A 13,206-nucleotide genomic window follows, 5' to 3' on the forward strand; every position below is an offset into this window, starting at 1 on the left:
CTATGTAGCAAAATGGGAAGTACATATAAAGCACTTCTTCTGCATCCTGTTTGTCTCTAGGAACAGCGCTTGTGCAACTGAGTCCCAAGCTGAACTAGCCAGTTTTTTCATGAAATGCCATTTTTACTTGAGAGAACAACTAACAAATTATAGTTATTCAGACTTGGGTATTTAGCAGACATTTTCTTGAAAATGAATGAAATAAGCCTGAGACAGGCTGGGACCAGGGACCCTTTGCTGCAGTGCTTGCACCTGTCTCCTCCAGCAACAAAATACCAAGAAACTATATGGGACTAAAAATAGCTTCGTGCATGCCCAGTTGGGGCAAATTATGGACAACAAGATACAAAAAGACCAAAAACTCAACTGCCACTTCTGAAGAGCCAAGAGCAAAAAAACAGGGTACCAGGAGCAAAAGCAAGATATTGTGCATGCCCCCTGCACACACCACCACCAAAGTGGTGGACAAACCACCTAAACTACCCCTCTGGCCCAACCCCCGGACCCACCCCTACCATTACCCCATATAAAGAACCAGCTCGCCCTGCCTCAGTGAGCAAGCCAGGGAACCTGCTACTTGTTTTTGCTCTCTCCTGCTGCAGCAGGAGCCCCAGTGAAGCCTTGCCTGAATTCCTTGTCTTGCATCTTATCAATTTCTACTGATTAGAGAAGGCCAAGAACCCTGGTTGGTAACAAGCCTATTATTCCAAGGACAACAACTGACAGTTATTTGTTGTTAATGATAAAATTTGAGCTTTCAAACTAACATTACAATTTTGGAAAATTTGTATCTACCCCCCTATGAGTTTGACACCTTACCAGTATTTTAAAGACTTTCCTGATAAGCTCAGAGACAATATTAACAAATAACACTTTTCAATATTAATGGACTATGTCAACATTTGAAAGAGCTGTCTAACTCAGTGAACCAGTATTTTCCAAATGACTAATGCATGATGTTAAAAAAAAAAAAAAAATCATGCACTTAAAGAAACATTCCAAGTGCAAGCTAGACCAATGGATTGTAATCTAACAGAGTACAAAAAGTTTCAGATTCCACATTGTCAATAACCTTTAAGAACTATCACTCATTGGGACTTCCCTGGTGGTCTAGTGGCTAAGACTCCGTGCTTCCCAGTGCAGGGGCCCTGGGTTCGATCCCTGGTCAGGGAACTAGATCCCACATCCCGCAACTAAAAGATCCTGTGTGCCACAACTAAAAGATCCCACATGCTACAACGAAGATCCCACGTGCCACAACTAAGACCCCATGCAGCCAAGTAAATAAAATAAATATTAAAAAATAAAAAGAACTATTACTCTTTGCATTTGGGGGTCACATCAAAGGAGAATATCCACAATTATCTGAAAACGACATACAAATCTGTGTGAGACCACCTTTCTTTTTTTTTTTTCTTTTCTTTAAAATAAATTTATTTATTTTTTGGCTGCGTTGGGTCTTCGTTATCAATGTTATCACATGTCTAGTCTGGGTATCTACCACATAGTCAAGATACAGCTCAGTCACTGCAGGGATCCCTGTGTTGCCCTTTCCTCTCTACACCCACCTTCCTTCCTCCTCCCACCAAGTGTCTCGTGTCACTTCAAAATTGTTAGCTGTTAGTTGTTTTAAATTAATTAGTACATACTAAAATCTTTCAGTTTTAATTCTGACACAGTAAATATCAACAAATATAGCCTACATAAATAAAAGCTGTGTAAGGTTCTCAATTTTTAAATCTGTAAAGGTTTCCCAAGACCTGGAAGGTGAAGAACAGCTGGCTTAAAGCAGGGAGAATCATTCCCATTTCTCCTTCCCAAGCTGCTGCAGAGCAAGATGTGGTTTGTGATGTCACAATTACAATGCTTGTGTTTTCTCATAGGACCATCAATATAAATGATGATTAGGTTCTTAAGTACAGTTAGTCATCCATGTTGGAGGATACGTTGAGACTTTTCTTTTGACATCTGTGATTCTGAATGATTCAGAGAAAGGCTTTAGCTTTCGGTTGTGTTTACTTTCCTTAAGGGGAAAGAGGATGGAGTAGAGAAGACACGTTCCAGCCGTGATGTTTTTAGGAAATGAGTATGTAAAAGGAGGTAAGAAGCGTGTTCAGGAGAGGAAGTAGTTGCAGCCAAAGAGAATTTTTCTCAAATTCTTTATTCTTGAGAGCTAATTCTAGTGCTTCCTTTGGAAGCATGTAGGAATGGGAGGAGGGATCATCAACCTTGCGTGAAAAAAAATGTAGTCAGTTTCAGAGGTAGGTAGTACTTAGGTCCCTATGGTTACTCATCAGCTACAAAGTTAATAGTTTTGCTGAAGGAAAATGTGGTGCATTTCAAGCAGGCAGGAGACTGTAGAGTGAGAAGATTTGGATGAGCAAAAGAGATGCTTCATTCAGCAAAAACCTTTGCACAGTATTGGACATTGCCATGTGATTTGTGTTATGCATTGATTTTGCTTATGAGATTTTTTCCTTTGTTCAATTTCCAGCATAATTTACTCAGTGCCACACATTGGGAGTTTTAGACAGGCTTGAATATTAGGATCGTTTGATCTGCCATCTCCTTCTCTTTACCAGAAGAGTCTTTAGGGTCTGAGCCTGAGACTCTATAGGGATCATCTCGGAGAACTCCCTATGGCTAATCTGTAGCCTTTAAATTATGTGTTCACTGCACTTGCATTTTCTAGTACACACTGGAACAGCCTTCACTGCTGACCTTGACCAGGTGATGATTGGTTAAAATTGAATGCTAAAGTAAGTCTTCTTTGAATAATAGAATATGTAGCTTTTAAGAACTGTTTGATGTTTGGCTGTGGTGCCAGCTACCACATCTTTCTTTTTCTCTTTTACCTCCTTGTCTTCTACTACAAAATGTCTGGGAAATTAACCAGAGTTACAACCAAATTCTTCTTCAAAGCAGCCCAAGTGAAATCTGGAAGCTCAGGAAACCGGCAAGCCTCGTTTTCCCCCTCTCCCCTCCTCTCCCCTCTCCTTCTTTCCTTCCTCCCTCCCTCCCTTCCTTCCTTTTTTCTTGGAGAGGCACTTGGAAAGGTACTTAGTGTTTGAAAAGGGACTGATTTCCTCCTACACTAGTAGTTAAATGTTAAGCTCTTTGGGGATTTACTCGGAATATTCTGTTGCTTTCTGACAAGAGCTTCATGGAGAGGAAGAATTCAGATTCCTGCCTCCATCTTCAGTTATTCCATGATTTCCACCCTCCAGCCTCTCATAATAAAGATCTTTCAGAATAAGCAAAAATAATCCTAAATTATTAAAAAAGAATACAGTGAACTTATTTTGTCTCAAATTGCCAATCGACAGAAGGCAGTTCAAACAATTGAGGGTTTTAGCCCCTGTGTTTTAATTTGAGAGAAATATAAATAACACAATAAACTGATAAATGGGATTTTTTAAATTACCTTTTTTTTTAATAACCCACAATAAAAACTTTGTGAGCAGATCAAGTTTACTATAATACATCAGGGTGAGTACTTATATTTTGTCCATCAAGATCGTATATTACTGTTGGTGTTGCTGATGCCGAGTCACTATAAAATCTTGAAGGATCTCTGGAATTATTGAAGAAAGAGAACTTCTTATTAATATAGTATTGAGTATATTTGATGACATTCTACTTTCTGCACAGTCTTTCCTGATAAATGTGAACATTCATCTAACCATGATCCCCAGTAATCTTTCACTCTTGAATAAAAGGGAGTTTCTTAGAGCTACTGCAGTTATCAGTCGAACCAGCTCCTTTTCTGCCTTTTGACTGTGAAGGTAAAGATATCAGACTCATATTTGTGAAGGGGAGAGTCTGTCCCAAATATTTCTTTGCTACATTTTCTACCCCTAAAATTATGTTGCCACCTTGAAATTTTTTCCCTCCATTAGTGCCTCTCAAGTGTGAGAGTGCTAATTAGACTAATATCTAAAGGTGAATTGAAAAGAAGTATCATTAAAAAAATAAAGGACATGAAATATTGGGAAACTTCAGAGATCTCCATCTTTAAATTCTCTGTCTCTTTTCAGGTTTTGTTTCGTTTTGTTGTTTACCTTCCCATTTCAGTGAAGCCCCAGGAGCCATGGTGGCACTTCTTAGCATTTCAGAATCTGAGAACTGGCCCAGCTTTTTTCTTTGTCATAGTTGTTAAGGTATTTAATGACCTTAACTTTTCGTATTTCTATTCCTTATTTTCCCTGCTGGCATCAGTCTCTTGACAATCCCTGCTCTTATATCCTAGGCATACAGGAAAGATGGCAAAACGAGTCCTTTTTTAATTTTTATCCTCTCCTGGAGAGTGTTAAATGAAGCTATGTTTGTTCCGATGAATAGTAGAATTTGAAATCCCACAAAGCCACCTAGGTTATTAGATGAATATCACAGAGCTGTTTATTATGCACTGTGGCTTAATGTAGATTATAAATGTGACCAAACAGTAATTAGCAGAGCTAGATCTGTAATTAAACATTATTGTGCTGCTCCTTAGATTTCTTTTGCAAAGTAGAAGGAAACTGAACAGTAGGTCCACATCCATAGGTGGATTTCCTCACTTCTCCTTACCCTCAGGAATCTCATTTAACTAATCAGATAGTTAAATAAAGTCATCCTCACACAAACAGAGATCCTGAACTCTACTTAGTAACTTAACTCTGATCAGTAAGTGTGGTTTGATGCATACACACATTAATCAGCTCCTCGTGTGTATTAGTTCTGTTATTCTTAGTGATCAGTTCAGCTAAGTTTCTTCTCTTCAGATGTTTTACCGCAGGGTTTAATTTGGCAAGCTGCTTGAATGCAACAGTGGTGTTTTGTACTTATATCTTAGATGTTGTTTTCTGGGTCTGCTAGTATAGAATTGGGAGCTTAGCTTTGTCTAGATGTTAGTAGCTTATCTTTTCCCTGGCCTCCCAGCAGCACTGAATAACCTAACAGGAAATGAAACCACTTACAGAAAAGAGCTGTCTTTGATGGCAAGAGTGTGTAGGTGACTCCCTGGGGACTTACCGCCTTCTCTGATTAGGATTGCTGCCTCAACGATGGGACAGGTTGGCAATAGGACTTGCTCAAGCGAGGCAATCAGAAAGTTCACAGGAGTGACCTAAAAGGTTCAGGCCAATTTCTTTGTCCAAGAAAGAGGACTTGGCAGGAATTTCTCTTGCTAGTAGAAGAAAGGTATAGAAAAGAGAACAAACTCTTAAGCAAAGGAAATGCACATACTAACTGTGAAGTTGCTTCTGTCTTAGTTCTTCCCCAAGAGAAAGAACCAAGAAACAGAAGTGAGGCTAAGAGTAAAGATGGTCTGTATACTCTGTCTCTGATTTCCCCTTTCTAGTAACTCTCACAGGTAAAATCTCCAGGAAACTTCCTTTCCAAAGAGTTAATGAACCACCTTCTTATAGCATTCCTGAGAGGGCTTAATGATAGAGCCAGAGTCCAGCACTACACAGGCACGTAGTAGGAAATCCAGTTTATTTTTTCTGTTGTTTTCACCTTCATATCTGTGCTTAGAAATTTTAAAGGGTTTTTCAGGCATCTACCACATCCCAAGAAGTTTGCCAAATTGGATTATAAATGCCTGATTTTCAAGAGTACAAAAGACCAAAAATGCCTTTTGGCATTTGCCATTATGCAGAAGATTCATTAGACAGGCTTCCACTTCCATTTTATGAAAAGGGTGGAGTTAGAGAAGTACAGAGTGGATGTGTGTAACAACAAACAGATAAGGATAAGGTTTGGGCAGCTTTTCAGGGACCAGAATTGATCAGAATCAGTGTTCTAGCATTCTGTGAACTCTGATAGTGACGGTCTGCAAATACCATCACTTGACTTGTAAGCCAAGAAGTCAGAGAGCTCCCTGAAGAGAATGGGTGCAGTAGCCAGATCTCAGCTTCCAGGGTAGTAGTGTTCGAGGCCAGGAAGGTGTAGGGGTGTGTGTGTATGTGCGCGCGCACGTGTGTTTAAAAGGAGGGAGATGGATTATAAATAGAGTGGTGGTCATGCAGTAAACTATTTCAGAACCAGAGTTCTGTTGCAGAGCTGTCCAGCAGCTTGGATTATGGGTGCGTGTGTGCCTTGCTTTCAGTGTGGGTCTGTTGAAGGAGTACGTTCAACCTGGTCTTTCACAAGGGAAAGAGAGTCCCAATCCTTGACTCTTATTTTCTAGGTCTTCTGATTGGTATCATACTTAATCTTTAGGGAAGATCAGTCAGTTTGTGTATTGAGTGCCTTTGCATATTCCAGACACTGTTTAGTTAGGGTGTAGGCAGTATTGACTCAGGGTTGGTACTTTGTCAACTTGGTAAATGCTAGGGTTTAAAGAATTAAGGGATTATTGCTTTTTATTACAATTTTTCTTTTAACTCTAGATGCGGTGCTTTCTTCTTGGCATCTAAGTAATTGCGTTCTTGTGGGAGGGTCTAGTTTTTGAGGTAGATTGCTGGTTCTTGTGTTTGACGAGATTGCTATAGATTGGTTTCTGGATAGTAACAGTACCTCCTGTTTCTTACATGTACACTTGATGTTAGATTCACACTCCGAAAGGCCATTCTCATTAACCAATCGCTGTTATAATCTCTGTGGGTTAGAAACCCCCGACAGGTTGCTCCCAGCCCTCCTGTAACTTTTAAGTAGATTTCCTTCTACCCAAAGATGGATTAAAGCTCTAGTCTTCCTGAAGTGGCCTTCCTAGGATCTGGATATTTCTCCCTTTCTTTAATCCCACCTGTATTCTTGGATTTTATACCTGATTAATGTATTATTTGTTGAATGATAGATGGGAGGGAAGCAAAGTGGTAGCAATAGAACATGCCTCAGAAGCTGAGCCTTTTCTTTCTCATCAATCTGTGTGCTCCCTTGCTGTTGAAGTCTGGCCCTGATTCTCTTTCACTAGAGATTTTTAAATGAGACAAGTTTTTTAATACACTTTTAGCCAAGCACAGTTTATGAGGAGGGTTGTTAATAAGAAATAGAGCTTCTCCTGGTCCAGGGTGCACTCATCTAAACCACTTAGATTTGTAATGGTGTCATGAGCTAGAACTTGGAAGTGAGGACCAAAGTCTTACATTTAAAGCCCTCTGCACTCTGGCAGGAAAGGATGTAGGACTAGATTAAATACAGAGAAGTTATTTCCTATAAATATCCTCCTTGTAACTCAGCTACTACTTTCTCTTCCTCCACAGATGGAGTCCCCTGTCTCCACACCAGCAGTGCTGCCACTGCACCTTTTGGTGCCAGTGGTCAATAATGACATCGCATCCCCCTGTGAGCAGATCATGGTTCGTACCCGATCAGTTGGGGTCAACACATGTGATGTGGCTCTGGCCACAGAGCCCGAGTGCCTGGGCCCCTGCGAACCTGGGACAAGCGTCAACCTTGAGGGCATCGTGTGGCAGGAAACAGAAGATGGTAAGTGCTATGTGTGGCTTTTCCATCCCTTCTCAACCTGCTTCTGTCAACAGGGGGCTTATTGTTATAAATAATACCTAGTATTTATTAGGAGTCTCAAATGACCATAGTTTGCTGGTGATACCTACCCAGAGGATTACAGCAAACTTGTCTGTAAAATTGCCTAGCTTCTAGAGATTGCCAGTTTTTTAAATTAATTATCTCCCCTTCATAGCTATTCAACGGTGTCGGCCCTGGTACTTAAGCAGTCATTTGATAGGTGCTGGCCATGCGGTAATTCAAACTGTGTCTATACTCTCCATTTCCCTTTCATTTTATATGGGAGAATATGAATATAAATGAACTTTTGGGTCAGGCTTGAAGAGAAAAATTAATAAAAGGGCAGCCGTGGGAGTCAAGGAAATGGAAAACAGTCACCCCTAAGTTGACTTAGTGTTGGCTCATTGGATTTGCAACTCTTGCCTTTTTTAGCACCTGGAAGTGCAGCCAGCTCCTTCCCACTGGTTGCCTCGTTGCCCAGCCACCCACGCCACTTTACGCATCTGTCACTTAGTACAGATTTTATAGGCCTAGGCAACAGGGAACTGTTTACATGGTCTTGTTTTCAGGCATCCACTCAGCAGTTGGCTCACTGTAGGGTGCTGCTGCCCAAGGCTACCATCCAGACTTCTTGTATGTTCTACTTGCCCCTGAGAACAGAATCTCTTCTGCTTTGAAAGTTTGTAAACCTGAAAAATTAGGGGTGCAAAGGGACTTAACCAGCTATTTCAGATCCCTTGGTACCATCCGCGGCAATTTGATTTCAGTATACCTTCTTTTTATAAAGAATCCAAGTCCTTGTGAAAGAATGTGTGGTTAGAGAGGCTGGCCCTCAGAGTCGCATCATGTCTCTGCATTAGTAACCAGGCTTTCAAAGCATCCCCACTCTGAGGAGTTTAGAGGCCCAGAGGAGCACAGCTAATTATCTTTGATGATCATAAGCAATCTTATCAGCCTGCCTGTGGAAATTCAGGCATTTCATTCTAGTCATTTCAATAAAAACCAGTCTGCCTCTCTGAATATTTTGCTGTGATCCAGTATTTATTTAAGGTTTTCCATGCAGTAGGTGCTGATGTGATACAGGGTGATACAGGTTAAGAACTCTGTGTTCTTGGCTCTCTCGTTGTTAGCAATATAGTAAAGTTTCAGCCTTCAGAATAACGTTGCTGATAAGGTTTTATTGTGTGCCTGAGACCATAATGCAAAAAGAAAAAGAAAATAATCCTATTGTGTTAGAAACTGATGCAGAGGCAGTGAAGAGACAGGTTGACCTAGAGGTTGACTCTGTATGTGTGTATGCAATATACAATCTGGAAATCACAAGTGGCTGTCTCTGATTTTAAAAATGTCATCTGCCTATGGCCAAATATCTAAACAGCCAGAGTCTGTTGGAATGACAAACATATCCAGATCACAGCTCTGTGCCACCAAGCAAACTTCAGGGCCTCTTGCTTCAATATATTGAAGATAGAAAACATCAATTTTCTGCCAATTTACTGTATTCTTCCCATCTTTATGGTAGTGACTCTCTCCAAGGGCAGTATGCTTTTTATGTATGTGAACCTGATAAAAACTCTGAGAGTGAGGCTAATAACCCTTTCACTCTCCTGAGAACAATGGTTACCTTTTTATCTGAGGATTCCTGTTCTCCCTCCCTGCCAGGGGGATGTTAGCACAGATTTTTCTTTTTTTTTTTTTTTTTAATCGTTTGCTCTGAAAGACTCTCTTGTTGTCACTGGCGGCCTATCACCAAGTTCCCCTGTTACACACTTTCAATGCACCGTGTACTTTATTTCACAGCACTTATCACAATTTGCAATTGTGTATATAATTGTATTTTTCTGTTAATGTCTATCTCTTCCACTGTTCCAAAAGTTCTATGAGCTCAGAGACTGTGTTTTGCTCACCATTATATCCCCAGTACTTAATGGTTGGCATCTATAGTAGGCCCTCACAAATATTTATTTGAATGAATGGATGCTTACACCATCTCATTGTCATTTCTGGATCTATGTTAATATATATCTAATAGGTACTATAAAATCAGATACTTTCCAGAATTCTATACCTTCTCTGAAACTCAGAATAAATATTACTTTCACCAAGTTTAAGATCACTCTAACTTATTTAAACCTGTAAGATGTTAGTCCTCTACGTTTAATACCATATTTTCTCCCACTTATCATGTTGTATTTCAGGGCTTATTACCTCTCTTTTCTTTTTCTTTCATCCCAAGGGAAAGAGAACTGTTCTGCAGTGATATATACTCTGCTTTCTGGCCGTCCCAGAGGGCCTTCACCTGAACTGTCTGTGGGCAAAGGTCTGAATTAGGATCAGAACTGGTTCACATTCCTTTTCATCTTTAAACAGAGATTTCCTGCAAAGATCATCCTCTGCAGATCTATAAGATCTAGTGTACTGAGTCAATTTTCAAGTTAATGATAAGAACTATATACAGATACTTTTTTAAAAAATCCTTCCAGCTTTCTAGGTTTTTTTGTCTGCTACCCCAACTTTTTATACTTTCTTGTCTCTTTGCCTGGCAAACTACTGTCTTCAAACTGAAAAACCCTTACGGCTTAGAGAGAAGCTATGAATGCTTGGCCTCTCAGGGGAATGGAGGATCCTGCGGTTCCTATAGAACTGAGACACCTTGCTGAGAACAGGTGTAGGGGTCATGACCTCAATTCTTCCTGATTTCTGTGCTTACCTGTCCTGCGTTGTTGCTTTCTTTCCTATCTCTCACTGTAAACCTTGCCTTGGAGGCATTTTGAAAGTCCTGCAGATCCCATCTCCTTTTTAGGCTGTTTGTGATTCAGCCAGCACTACAAAGATCCTCCTTAACTAGGCTCAACCTTAGGACTATTAAGAAGACCCAAGTATAACCTGGAGTGTCTTCCTTGGCTTTTTTAAGACGTATTCTTATTATGCAGAGGTCTGATTCCCCTGATTTCACTTTGTCCCACCTCACTTCAAGTCAAAATAACAGGTTCCAAGTCTATTTCTGGTTCACAGATCTTACCTTAACCCATGGTCCTGGAAACACATACTTTTGTTGAGGCAAAATTGCTTACTGGCTTCCACGGCATTTTAAAGAAAGGCAAAGCTGACTTATTAGATAAGAATTCCAGGAAATGCTACAGGTTCTCCTTTCTAGACTACAGCACTAAGTCGAAGGCCATCACTAGTGATATATTTTACTTCAGCAAATGTGCTTTCTAGACAGAATTTGTGGTATAGTGGAAAGAGCCCTAGAGTGAAAATCAGGAGACCTCTATATCTCTGCCACTATTGTTGTGTGACCTTGGGCAAATTCCTTAACTTTTTTGGACTGTAGTTACCTCATCTCTTAAGTATAGTTGAACTAGATGACCAATAAGGACATATCCAGCTTTTAAGTTAATAGAATCTATGGCTTAAATCTTGGAGTCAGCGTGGATCCAATACTAGTTGACTATGGCATCTTGAAAATGAATCGTTTCAGAGCTTCCCTGGTGGTGCAGTGGTTAAGAATCCGCCTGCCAGTGCAGGCGACACGGGTTCGAGCCCTGGTCCGGGAAGATCCCACATGCCGTGGAGCAACTAAGCCCGTGCACCACAACTACTGAGCCCATGTGCCACAGCTACTGAAGCCTGCATCTCTGCTACCCAACCAGATGCAACCCAGAGCAGTTCTACTTTTGGGTGATTTATATGTTAAGCTCCTTTGTAAAACTATATTTGAAGAGGATTCTGCTGTTAAAAAAAAAATGCTTTGATAATCATTTATCTAGGTTCACCATCCCACTCCATGTAGAAATCCCTCTTACAACATCTCTAAAATTCTTCTTCTCCGGTCTTCTTTACCAAAATATTAGAAAGACAGAAGTTGTAGTGCTATAAGACCACATTTTTGAAGCTGAAATGAGTGCAACTACGTTGTATTCCAGAGGGTATGAAAAGCTCTGTGATAAGCTTGGCCTTATCCTCCACAGCTGAATTATAGCTTAATGATTTGGTGAGGAGGAGAAAGTTTTCAGTTTTTGCACTTGGTAAAGGTTTTGTCATATATGTGCACAAAAAAACATGGAAAGGCTATGCGTCCCCATCTCCACATCAGGGTATACATTTTTAGTCCAACAACTAGGAGTGTCTGCAGCTGTTTGAGATGAATTGTTTTAAGGAATAATAGTGCCCTAAAGCCATAGTAGTACAGAACAAATATCTCTGAACTAGAGTCTGGAGAGTTGAATTCCAGAACAGATTGTGCATTAAGCTACCCATGTGATCTTGGATAAGTCTCTGAACTTCTCCTGGCCTTAGATTTCTAATTTATGGGGGCTTGGGTTAGATCTGTCCTGTCCAGTAGAACGTTTTGTGGTGGAAATATACTCTCCAAAATGATAGTCTAGTGACACATGATATTGAGCGCCTGAAATGTGGCACGTGGAACTGAGGGACTGAATTTTAAATTTTATTAAATTTAAATATTCATATATAGCTAGTGGTTTACCATATTGAATATCATAGGGGCTAGGTGGTATTGAAATTACATATACTCTAAAAGTGTATATTTGCTCTGAGATGGAAAGAGTAATCTATGGGAGAAGGATGAGGGTGGTAAATAGCTGACATCTACACAGAGCCAGGGTGACTTCTGTATACTCTGGCCCCTGTTACCTAGCAGAACAGTTGGCCCTGCTTCAAACTCTGGTTGAGCCCTGTACTTTTGGTCTGTGGGACAAAGTTTTCTCATTATCGGAGTAATAGGCAGTGGTTTTGCTTAGCAGGAAGTTAGTTAGCCTGTGGTAGCTCCGCGAGAACCTGCCTCAGCGGTTCTTATCCTCATCTGATTACAGATCCCGACTGTGGGTGTCTTTGTCCTTCTCACTAACAGGAAGAGGCTATCCATTAATCTTTCATGGAAATGGTAACCTTGATAGTTACCCTTGGTTTATTCTGTGTGGTTCTGATGTAGGAAAGTACTTGTGTGAACTATGAAATACCTAATTTTAGGTATTTGTACTGGAAAGCTAAGATGGTTCTCAGCTACTGATTTTTCTTTTTCCTTGGCTATAATTAACACTCCTTCACCTTCAGTCTTGCCTCAGGCAGCACTTACCTGGAGAGGGATGGTGCACAGTGACCAGGGTTTCTCCACTGCATAGCCAATTGCTTACTAGTCTGACTCCTGCAGAAACAGCTCAACCTAATAGCACAGTCATAGAGAGCCAGCAGCCATTGTCTGGCACCACAAATCTCATAGCAACAGACCACCACATGGCAACGGCAGCCACACAAAGGAAACATTGGGGAAATCAACACTTACTTTCTCCTAGCCCCTCCTCTACACAGAACAACAGCCAACACATTCTTTCCACCTAGCAGTTTACTCCCAGGGGGTGCTTTAGGGCAGTTACGTGTCTGAACACCCCTGTGGATTACGTTACCTGTCCACTGTCATAGATTTAAATCCCGAAGCCCTAAAGAAAAAGTTCAGTTACAGCCTTTTTTGAGTTTCATTTTGCAAATTGCAAAATAAACTAAGAGATTCTTCTGTGCACTCTTACCCACGTCCTCCCTGCCTGCCAGCAAAGGACTGTCCGGCAGTTAAGTTGGCCAGGCTGCAGGCTTGCCAGATAGGTAAGGGATGTTTCAAATGAGATTCTTTTGGTATTTCAGTAACAAAACCCTCTCATATGGGCTCAAAGACAGACCTATGTTGTTATTAATGCCATCCTCTAACAAATAATTTACTTCCTGATACTTATGTAT

At 40.6% G+C, this 13,206-nt stretch overlaps 1 protein-coding gene across 8 annotated transcripts in view; it reads left to right on the forward strand.

The window, feature by feature from the left end:
* The window catches only part of ZNF609 (zinc finger protein 609), a 244,702-nt gene that overhangs the window by 173,684 nt on the left and 57,812 nt on the right, over positions 1–13,206 (forward strand). For all 8 annotated transcript variants that reach the window (XM_027123295.1, XM_027123293.1, XM_027123299.1 and 5 more), the window contains exon 3: positions 7,188–7,413. In XM_027123295.1, the coding sequence (XP_026979096.1) occupies positions 7,188–7,413 (226 nt within the window). The remainder of the gene's footprint in view (positions 1–7,187; positions 7,414–13,206) is intronic.

This window comes from Aethalodelphis obliquidens, unplaced genomic scaffold (genome assembly GCF_003676395.1).
Source record: "Aethalodelphis obliquidens isolate GAN/ISIS:26980383/991018 unplaced genomic scaffold, ASM367639v1 scaffold26, whole genome shotgun sequence".
Taxonomy (NCBI): Eukaryota; Metazoa; Chordata; class Mammalia; order Artiodactyla; family Delphinidae; genus Aethalodelphis; species Aethalodelphis obliquidens.